We start from the raw sequence: 11,457 nt of genomic DNA on the forward strand, positions 1-11,457 counted from the left end.
ATGAAAGTGTATCAGTGAAATAAAGCACCACAGGTAAAAAACTGATCAACTGAAAATCAATAAGACATTAGATAACTTTTTAAAGAGAAACGATAGGAAATGTTGTACTTCCAGCTCCAACCAAAGAAAGTCAATTCAGTTGCCATTTTTTCACAATATTGCCGTCTGGAGTCAGACAAGGTTAGTAAGCAGTGATTGGTCCAAGTCGGTCTGAGTCAACGTTTCTTTTTTTTTTTTTTGTCATAATTTCTATGGCATTTACTGTCGTTAACCGGAAGTGAGAACCCCTTCCACTGAAAGCAGCTGTGAAGACTCTTTCAAACATTCAAATGTTCAATGTGTGGCCCACTGAGCACCACAAGCTTTTACTGAAGCATATGATTATCCAGTTTATAACTTGAATAACTAAGAAATATTATCATGACAAAAAATAGGATTAGCAATAAGATGTTTAAAAAGTTTCAGAGCAAGAATGGTTGTTTTGACCATTAGAATGACTGAGTCATAGCTGTTTATTTCTCTATGGACGTCTGACCTGTTCTTAAGGATCCTGGACTTTGATGTGTGAGACGTTTAAATGTATTTATTGAACCTTTTAAGTTTGCCATGAGTGTGGCCTCCTGCATTGTGGGTCCTGTACAACCACTTCCTGACACCTTCAGGATTGTTGGCTCCTGGGTTTGTTGCTTTTGCCTTCGATGCTTCCTGAACAAGAGAAATGATGGAACATATTTGGGTCTCCTGACTGACACTTCCAATGTTCTTCTGTTCTGGAGTGTCTCCAGTTGGCCAAAACTCTTTATTTTGGCTACTCATTTACATCCCAGAGTGGAAGTGTTCTCTGTAGCCGTCACACTCATCCTGGCCGCTGCTGCTCACCAACACTCCAGCTTCATATAGACCACGGGTCCCCAAATCCAGTGTCGGCAATGTTTTGTTTTACATGCTGTCCATATTTGGTGCATTCAAACCCTCAGTCAGCTTTAAATCTAATGGAAGGGTTAACCAAAGACATTTAAAGGGTGAGGAGGCGAGGCCATGAGGGAGTTAAGCCCAGTGGGCCAGTTCCCTTCATCTGTGAGCAGAGTGATGGAGAGTGGGATCTAAGTGTCCTGCTCCGGTGATGCATCGTCCAGACGAGGTATTGATTGGCCCTGTGTGTTTGCTCGGATACATCATGTCATCTTTGTTTAGAGCGCGGCATCTCAGACTGACGCTCCTACAGAATACTCCAGGAATGAAAGCGATGTGCCCGGGCTCGCTAAGAGTCTGGGTAATGATGGATCAGATCGTCTGCCTGGTCTCCAGGCCCGACTGTAGAGCGTCATCTTCATCAGACAGCGCCTGACAGGGCGTCCATCATCACAAAGCCACGCCGCCTGGCACAGACCCTGCTGGAGAACCCTGCTTACATCAACACATCGGCAGCAACTTTATCATATACGGCCATTTAGAACTGAGCTGTGGGCACAAGCTGAAGCTCTATAGTGACAGATGGTCACGCTGGGCTCAAACCCCCTGAGTCACACTGTCGCTCACACAGGAGTCTACAGATTAGAATTGTGCACTTCATTCTAAAGAAGTTATAACTTGTTGAAGTTAAAATGCCGCAATGAGCCTGCTGTGTGGGTCATTTTGCTTTATTGTACTGTAGATTAAGTTTGAATAAAGTTATGTTTGCATCATTGAATATCTTCTGCATTTTTTCATTGCGTTAATTTCAGAAATTCTGAATATCCAACCAAGGCTGTTGTGTACTGACCTGCTCAGTCCCTCACAAAGGGTAGCTACCAAAGACCAGTTTTCCTAGGCCAGTATTGATAATCAGTTCCTGCATCTTTGTGTCTAAAGTTTTTGTCACAGACATCAGACAAAATCTCTTCCAGTAGTCAGGACGCCCTCAGTGACAGCACACCTATCACATGATGTGAGGGATCTGATCGGAAGTCTCTTGTTCTGCATCTCTGTGAATCAGTGCTTTTGTTTCTGCACCACAACACTGAAAAATGTGCAATCATCTTTGAAATAAGGGCTTTCTGCATGGCAAAAACACATGGAGATTTCTGAAACCAAAGACAAAAAAAAATGGAAACTTTCTACCTGCTTAGAATGAGGATAATAGACAGTTGGGAGTCACATGTAAAAACATCCTTAGATACGAAAGCCCCTCTGATCCTGTACACAGAAAAGCCAGTCATGCGTACTGAATCTCTAATGAGATCCACTAACTAGTACTCAGGTTAAACACAATCAGGTCCAGAAAAACAGCATGTGCATAATTCAGTGCACAGAGGAAAGTGAGAATGAACTGCTAACATACAGTGGAGATGAAGCACAGTCTGGAAAACATTTTGCTTCAGTTCCTAGTGGATGTAAACATGTATATATCACAGACCTCATACAAGAGTCTGGCTCATCCAGATACAGTACATGCTTGAATACTGTAATAATACTCTAATCATCTCTGAACATTACAGATGTCAGTTTGTTATTCAAAATGAACGAATGAATGAATGAAGCGGTTTATTTCAACCAATCAGGTCACAATATATAAATAACATATCTCTTAATGAATCACAAGTAGATCACTTGAAAGGGAGTGGAAGGAAGCGAACTTGTATAATCCCACACGGCTCGACCATAACATTTTCTCTACATGAATTATCAGTATCCATTTCAGGACTTAATATCAAATTTATTAATACATTCAGGCTATTAAGAATCATTAAAATCATTGATGTAATCAAATTTCAAAGCAACCACAACAAATCATTTATATTAATCAGTAACAATAATCTAATATTCTCATTGGAAAAAAAACAGTTTATGCAGATTGTATTTATCAAAGAATGATTCTAATAACAAAAAATAATAAATTGAAAAGAAAAGGATCAGGAATTTGAGCAGAATCAGTGCAACATCACAGTTTAGGAGCGGTTTAAGGCCACATAATCGTTCTTCGTTGTTATGACTGAGAGACAGTGAAGGTCTCAGCAGCTCAGAATTGGGTCAGAGTTCACCTTCAGCGGTTTTTTTGAGTTCACATTTTACATTTTGCTTGAATTAAAGGGTCAGACATGCGTAATCCCACAGTTCTCAAAGTCTTTCATGGATTTTATTTCCAGAGGCTTCGTCTGATCCGGTGGTCCTAGTGGTTTTACAAAGATTCTGGAGTTCAGAATCCATGTGCTGTGGATCTGTTTCCTCCAGTGTAGGAGTCTCACGTGCTTCACCAGATCGGCGTGATATTTGGATAGATGATCATTAAGATACACAGTCGAACCCTTCAGGTTTTGCGTTGTTTCATCAGAGCTGTCTTGTGCTTTCGATTCACAAACCTGATCAGGATCGCTGGTTTCTCCGGATTCTTTCTCTGAGGAAGTGGATGACAGACCTCAACAGTGTTTAGGTCCAAGAAAATCCCTTTAGACACAAGAAATACTCCAACTTGATTCTCCACGGTCAGGTTAGCTCCCGTCACAGCTCCGTTAGCATCCATGCTAGCGCTGGTAGCACCAGGCCGCACCCAGGGTTGTAGTTGAAGTCCCGTGAGAATCACATTATTCATCCGTGCCTGTTTATCCATGTCATGCATTCTTCTCTCCAGGAGATCTTGACGATTATCTCGTTGTTCTTGACAGAAATCTTCCACTAGTTGTAGCAGTGGTGTTAGCTTCCAGCAGTGTTGCAAGCGTAGATTCAGAGAGAACTGCTGGAGTTAGCTTAGCCTGTATGTTGGCTAACGCGGTTTTGAGCCCTGCCAATTCGGCTTCAAGATTTTTCTTCGGTGGCATGTTCAACTCTCCTCGTTGGGGAAGTTGTTGCTGAGCTCGGTGATTAAAGTCGCTTGTGGGCAACTTTAAAAGACTTTAAAAGCCGAAGAGTTGAGGATAGCTGAAGACACTGGAGAAACTCTGCTTGCGACCCGGAACCGGAAATCTTTTTCAATAAACAGACATTTTAACCATCGGTCTTTAACCTGTATTTAAGAAATGTACTGTATTTGGTGTTCCTAAAGGGTTCCCCCATCATGCAGCGATCATATCCAATCCTACTTCTACTAAACTAAAACAGTCCAACATTGCTACTCATTAACTGTATCAGCATACTTACAATAACTCCTTACATTGCTTGTAATGCACAAATAAACATGACACTTTGTCAGAGCGCCATGTACCTCTCAAAACTGCTTCCATTTCAGTAATCACAACCAGAATTACTATAAGGCATTCTGGGTTATAGGGCGCACTGTTGTTTTTTAGAAAAAAAAAATGGGCTTTAAAGTGTCCTTTATGGTGCTGAAAATATGGTTAATACAATGAGACAAACAAACCACAGGAGTGGAACATGTTAACCAGAAATCTTGAACACCAACTTTTCCCTGTCTAAGCTTTTTCTTCTCAGCAGTCCAAATTCCCTCACTACTCTCATGTTAGTGCACAAAAAAGGAAATTTGCCAGTCTGGTGCCCTGGGTATTTCCCAGAATTCTCTGCAAAAAAAAGTGCCCATCGATGCTAACTGGATTGGTAAATATAGACCACAATGCATTGTGCTTTTACTTTGGCAGATGGGTGACATCATATTTGGAGCTAGCAAGTGGTTAGCGTTCTTGCCTTGCAAACTTCATAGATTAATTGATTACTGTGGGTGGACATGTGTGTGTGTATGGGTGTGTGATTGTATCCCCTGCAACAGACTGTTCAGGGTGTAACCCACCTTCGGCCAACAGTAGCCAGGACAGGCTCCAGCAACCCGTGACCCTGAAAGTGGTAAAGAAAATGAATGGATGGAAAAAAAGTAGTGAGTATGTGTCCAAACTGCATTAAAATCCAGGGCACTGGATGGTCTTTTGGGGCTTAGTAAGTTGCCAAATGTATGTCGTCATTGGTCAGCATACAGCCCATCAAAGCTTCTGTCGCCATTTCAGAGGACTGGAGCCTTAAGAGCAAGTATATCATCAGCAGCTATGAGACGTGCATCTTGACTGACCACTCAGGGTTTATTTAAATCAAGCTGACAGACAGTAGAACAGAATGATGAAATGCAGCCACAAAATCTGTGTTCATTACTGATGAACACACGATGCTGCCTGTGACTGATTCTAAGATGTGAAGCTCACCAAGGAGAGACCTGGATGCTGCATGGATAGGAGACTAGTTAGAAATAACATGTTGACGAGTTGTTTCCCATTCCTAGATGAGTCAAAAGTTGTTTTTATTATGGTTGGCTGCTTGTTGTTTTGGATTACGGGAAAGTAAAAATCATAGGAGAACTATGACAGTTGTTGTGTAAGTTTAAGCCACCATCAGTAGTAAATCTCATGACAAAGAGTTCTTTTGACCCTGGGACCTAGAAGGTCTTCAGAAGCGGTAAGAAGTGCACACAGACAGAGGAGATGAACGCAGCGCTACAGAAGAGCTTTATTAAGCATGCTACAGAAGTAATGCTGAACACAAGAGACGCCATGAGAGGGAAACCCCCAAAACCAGCCGGCCAAAGGTCTATGTCCTCCTTTTGAAGAGGAACAATCCTTTAATTGTCCCTTAGAGGACTAATACCAAATTCTTTGTTTAACCACTACAAAAGTCAGGAAAAAAAAGTTTTTGACAAAATGCCTCCAGTCTGGAGGACTTAAAGCAAAGGACTTGTGTACATTTGTTTCTCCAAAACTGATCAACAACCTTTAGTTTTCTGGTAACTGAAGAACCACAGAAGGCACAGCAGCTTTGGTCCGATCGAGTAGCCCTCTCAACAAGAGTCACATGACTATGAAATCACAGTGGATTGCTGCAGCAGCATGTTTTGCTTTCTGAGGACACGCTCACCTACTCATACAGGCCTGAGATCAGGACTGAGCGACCCGGTCCATTGGACCGGCTCGTCGGGTGATATGGTCAACAACCAGGGTGGGGCGGGGCTGCCTTGGACACTCATGATTGCACTTCACTGGATAAAGCGTGGATCGATAAAAAACTGACAGTTTATGTTGGGCTGACTGTGCGGTCAGACCTTTGTCAGAAAATTCTGCCCTCAGGTAACTAAACACTTGAAACGATTCAAGTCTGCAAAAAACACTTCAAAAACTGAGAACAACGCACCTCATGTTCACACTAAAATCCACTACTACAAACTCCAGAGCCTCCAGAGCAGGAAAACACACACAGGCCTGCTCTGGGAACAGTCAGTACTGTCAAGTAAGGCACAAAAGTACTATACAGAATCAAAAATACTGATGTACATCAAATCATCAAACAAAGAAACAATCATTTACATTTTCTGCTGAACAAGAAACTATAGCAGGAGAACCAACATTTTTCTTAAAAAACAAAAACAAAACAGAGGCTAAAGTCAAAATGTTACCCTTAAAAAAGGAATGACTGAAACAACAAAACTTCCCAAACATCAGAGTGAATCTAGGTGGTCCCTCTGAAGTCCACACAGCCCGTGAGCTGTCAGCCACAGCAGCAATGAGTCTGAGAGCCCTCAAATGGTGGACTTGGAGAAGGACACTCTGAGGTGCTGGTTGGCTCCCATGTGGTAGTTATGAAGGTCGATCAAGCCCTGAATGGCTTCCTCCACCGTTGCCATCTGTATCAGAGCCATCTTCCGATCCCTGAAAGACATGTGTTAGATACTTATTTCACAGATGTTTCTGTTGGTTACCAATCACAGCTTACTGACAACTTCTGGCTCCAACATGGCGGCTTCCATATTGAAAAAAAAGGCGACAGAATTGACTTCAATTGGTTGTAGCCAGAAGTAAGTCATTGTCTCTGGGTGATGTCAGACTCAGTCAGTCCAGCTCTCCTATACAAACAATGGGGTTGACTCATTAGTCCTCTGTGGAATTTTATTAAAGGGCCAATCCCATGCTTTACTTGAGCCTTTCAAAGTGAGCTATCTCCAAATACATAATCATATTTTTAACTTTGGTACACAAAAGAACAAATAATCTATGAAATGCAAGTTATTTCTGTAAACTCTTTTTCTACCTGGAAGTAAGACGACTTGTTCTCTGAGGCTCCGCCATTCACAAAAAGAGGAAGATCTTAAAAGGAGCCCGGTCACTATTAGACGGCCAGGGATAGACAACTCCAGGCCTCAAGGGCCGCTGTGTCTGCATGATTTCCAGATATCCATGACTGATCACGTGATTCAGATGTGTCCAGCCAATTAGAACTTGCCAGAACTGGTATGTTGGAAAACATGAGACCTGGATTTTTCTATCCAGGTCTAATCCAACGATTACCTGTCAGACCCAGCAGATTATTGAAATCCTTTCTATAAGAGATGGAACCCAATTGGAAAATATATGGTTTTGTGCATTTAAAATGGAAGCGTTTTACCGATCACTACTAGATCCGTGGAGAAAATGGATTTGTTTGTGTTAGCTGGGGGGCGGTGCTGGCAGCGCAGACTCTTCCTTAAAGGGGGAGTCTCACTTGTCTACGTCAGATCATGAGAAAAGTTTGAAATTTCCTGATCTATTAACTTTGGACCATGCACCAAAGTTTTTTTTGCAAATTGGCCGGGACACTTGTGAGGTCCACACCAGAGTTCAGGTGAGCTGCCACATCGGCCAAGCAGAACCTTCATGTGACTGACCTGCAGACAAAGTCCAAGGTTTTCTTCACACCGGAACAGTCCCAAAGACTGTCCCAGTGAGTGAAGAATGCTATTGAGTTCCACACCTTGGGTCTAGTTTGGTTTGCTTTCACACACAGAGAACCAGACTGCCTGGAAAACTCCAAACATTCATTTGTGGGCAATGTTGCTCAACCAAGATGGGAAAAAGCAAGAAAAAAAGCAACTTATCCCACTAATCACTAATCCTCTGACTGGAAAATAGTTATCTGTTGGACTTTTTACCAGTCAGGTGGCTTTAGTTCTGCGCTGAAGGCAGTTTATTTAGCTCCTTGTGATATGAGACACCTCAGTCGTTGACTTCTACTTTTCTTCCAGTTTGGTTCATTCTAAAGTGAAAAGACATCTGGACCAGAGGTCAGGTAAGCTTGCATACTGTCATACAAGCCAACTGAAAAACCAACACCTCTGGTGTGACATAAACCCGCCAGTGTGAATTTACCCCAACAGTAATCTTAAATCATCACTTACTGGAAAAACTTGAAGGCTTTGACGGTTCCCCCCGTGTTGGAAAACAGCAGCCGCAGGTCTTCCTCAGCCACGTCCTGTCTGTAGCCAGATTCAGAAAAAGCATCCGATTCAGCAGACTCAACACGATGTTAGGCATTAAACATTACATTTTCTTTAATTTACAGTCCCTCTTGTCAAAAGACATTCAAGTGATAGGAGAAATATGAAATAGTAATTGGATGAAATGTAATCAAATGCTTTTAGCAGCCAATAAAACCAAGAAAACAGGCAACATCATTGACCTTAAAACAGCAACAGTCATTGGACACATTTACTGATGTGCTCCATTCTCTGTTCTGACATCCACAAACAATGGCAGTGATTGTGAGGACGCAGCCTTTCAGCTTTCATGAGTCTGAACATGAGTCTGAACTGCAGGTGAACTGCAGGTGGACAGCCTCCTGTCCACCTGCAGTCACATCATACTATAAGATCCACTCTCTTGAACACACCTGTATGTGCAGGTTTGTACATAGAAAAGTTGCATGTGGATTTGTGCATCTTCAAGTGTGTAGTTCTGAGTTTATCCACAAAAATGCAGGCCTTCTATGAAATCTGTATTTCCAACATTGATAACATTAAACGTTAAAGAAACTTTTTATTATTTTTGGACGTTTTCTATCTTTTCACTCCTTCTCCTCTTTAGCATCTTTCTTCTCACGTCTCTCTCTGCAAATCTGCGTCAGTATTTCTCTATGATTGGTCCAGAATTTAAAAAAAAACAGAAGTAAGAATAAGAGAGATCTCAAAAATAAAGATTAGTTTCAAATACAAAGGAGTTCATATAACTATACACCTGGTTGGTCAATGGAACAAAAATAGAAGTCTCAGCTTCTGTTAGCTCAGCTGCTGGACACCACTAATAGGGACAAACAGGGCGGTTGTGACCCGATGGGCGAGAGGCCACAGAACCCCCAACAGGAGGCTGGTTTACACCTGGGCCTGGTCACCTCCCAGGGTTGGATGATGAAATCTTTTTTTTGTCTTAGCTCAGGGGGCGCACTGGTGCATGTGGGTTCATAGTGTAGCAGTTTTCTAAAGCCATGAACACCAGCAGCTCTGAGTAGCGGCTGTAGCTCCTTTGGTGAAACTGTCATCTGCCAGTCAATGATCGGGGGTTGAAATTACAAACTAGGATGTTGTTGTTTCTGTGAATAAGATGCCTAATCCCACAATGCCTCTCAATCATAAAAGTATTCTGTAAGCTGCCACAGTTTTTTTTTCGCTTATATAGATCAGGTAGGCAACTCCAGGCCTCGAGGGCCGCATTCCTGCATGTTTTCCAACATACTCTGCTCTGGCATATTCTAACTTGCTGGACACACTTGAACCAGGTATTCAGCCTTGAGAAGGACTTAGATATCTGGAAATCATGCAGACACTGCGGCCCTCAAGGCCTGGAGTTTCTGATGTAGATGATGGAACACCACCATCAGCAAGCAGGGGGAACAGAAGAGCCAATGTTCCATTCATGGGTCATTTTGTTTGAGACTGCTTAGCTGGAGACTTACGGGACATTGGACAGATGAAGAGTGGCCGAGGGCGGGAAAATGTTCTGGAAGTTCTTAGAGCCAGGTTTCTTGAAGCGATGAAGGGAGGAGTTGGTGAAGTCCTTGGTCAGGCCCTGGTCGTCCAGGCCGTCACGAGGCAGAGCCACTGACTGGTGCTTGGACAAAGTGACTCGGATTATCTTTCCATACATCTTCTGTCCGTTCAGGTGGCTCATTGCTTGTAAATAAAAGAGAGATCATGGAATGAATGTGTGAACAGTAAGGAGAAGGGATGCTGGACTCCAGGCCTTGAGGGCTGGCCTTGATACCTGAGGTCCAGACCATCAGCAAACTCCAGCCATGATCAAGGATGCTTGAAATGAACAATTCAGTTTTAATACTGAAACTCTGTACTGTGATCAAATTATTTCACCTCTTTCTTGAGGCAGATTTGGAGATTAAAGTAACTGGAACCAATCAGTTCATCAGATCACCACTTGATGGTTTTTTATGAAAAGACATCCTTTACTTCAATTTAAAATAATTTAACTTCATACTCTGTGGATTTAAAATGTTTCATATAAATCAAACCAAAAGATGAACTATTGATCCAAATCCATTTGACTGATCAATGATCTCCAGACACAAGAGATTGGCCGAACATTTGAGGTGAAGGTTTCCTATGAAAAACCTCTAGCTGCATGGGGGGGGGGTGCTAGGGGTAGGAAGACATCACTGACGCTCTGTCTTAAGTTTTCCTAAAGATGTAAGGCTTTATTCTGTTTTTTGGCAGCTCAAGAAAGACAGAAATGATTGTTTCTGTTCGGTGAAAGAAGCAGCCATGAGGATAAACCAGTGACAGGTTTAGTCCTAAACAAGAAGAGATGACAAATGAAATAGAACAAAAGTTTTAAAGTTCCCCTATGACGATTAAAAAAAAAATGTTCCCAGTCCTGTTTTCATTATGATTATGAAGTTTTTACCAAAATGCCACAACTTAAGTGTCTTAAAAAGACATTTTTTATGTTGATCTGAAGCCTCTGTTTCCAAAATCTCCTTTGAGGGGGCGTGGCCCGCCCCTGATCCCCCCTGTCTGATTATGATAGCTCTGTGTCTCTCTAGCGTAAATCTTCCCTCTGCTACATAAAAACATCCATCAATCTGGGTAATGTCCAGCCGTATGGTTCTGATCCGGATGTCAGCTGGACGAGGAAGTGAAGATCTTCATGGACAGAACTTCCTCCAAAATCCTGATTCTTTCTCCTTCCAGTTCACCAAAGACTCTTTTAGCTAATTCTCCAATGTTTATTGACTGTGATCAATACATTCAATCATTGGTTTCTCAGAGTTCTTGATAAAATAATCAAAGCTAACATCAAAATGCTCTTTCATTGATTTACAATCCTTTCCAACTGCGGTCAAATGAGCCGCCGTTCACATTTCCGTGGTCACATCAAGAAGCTCCGTGGAGTCTGGTGGAGATTTTCCAGCGTTCTCAGTCCTGCTACCGTAAGTATTGGATGAAACTCACACCAAAAATCCAGTGATGCTGATTTGACCACAGAAATGTGAACGGCGGCTCATTTGACTGCAGTCAATGTGAAGATACCATCTTCTCTTCTCCAGAACCTGAACTAGACACTAGGAACAGATGAGGGTTTAGTACATGTGCAACAGAGTCTGTCCAAGACAGTTTGATTGATTTAAAAGGAGAAATACTCAGAAATGTAAAAACTAAATTATTTCTGATTACATTTGTTCTCTTTCAGAAGAAAAATGACACACGGACATGTTAGAAACTCTAAAAACAGG

At 42.1% G+C, this 11,457-nt stretch overlaps 1 protein-coding gene across 1 annotated transcript in view; it reads right to left on the minus strand.

The window, feature by feature from the left end:
- Nucleotides 1–5,397: 5,397 nt before the first annotated feature.
- LOC112139055 (polypyrimidine tract-binding protein 2) overlaps nt 5,398–11,457 on the minus strand; it is a gene marked incomplete in the record, with an annotated part of 27,921 nt that continues 21,861 nt past the window's right edge. Inside the window, 3 exon segments of the mRNA XM_024261755.1 lie at nt 5,398–6,614; nt 8,117–8,194; nt 9,667–9,883. Of these exon segments, the coding sequence (XP_024117523.1) occupies nt 6,485–6,614; nt 8,117–8,194; nt 9,667–9,883 (425 nt within the window).

The sequence above is a fragment of the Oryzias melastigma genome, linkage group LG20, assembly GCF_002922805.2.
Source record: "Oryzias melastigma strain HK-1 linkage group LG20, ASM292280v2, whole genome shotgun sequence".
Classification (NCBI taxonomy): Eukaryota; Metazoa; Chordata; class Actinopteri; order Beloniformes; family Adrianichthyidae; genus Oryzias; species Oryzias melastigma.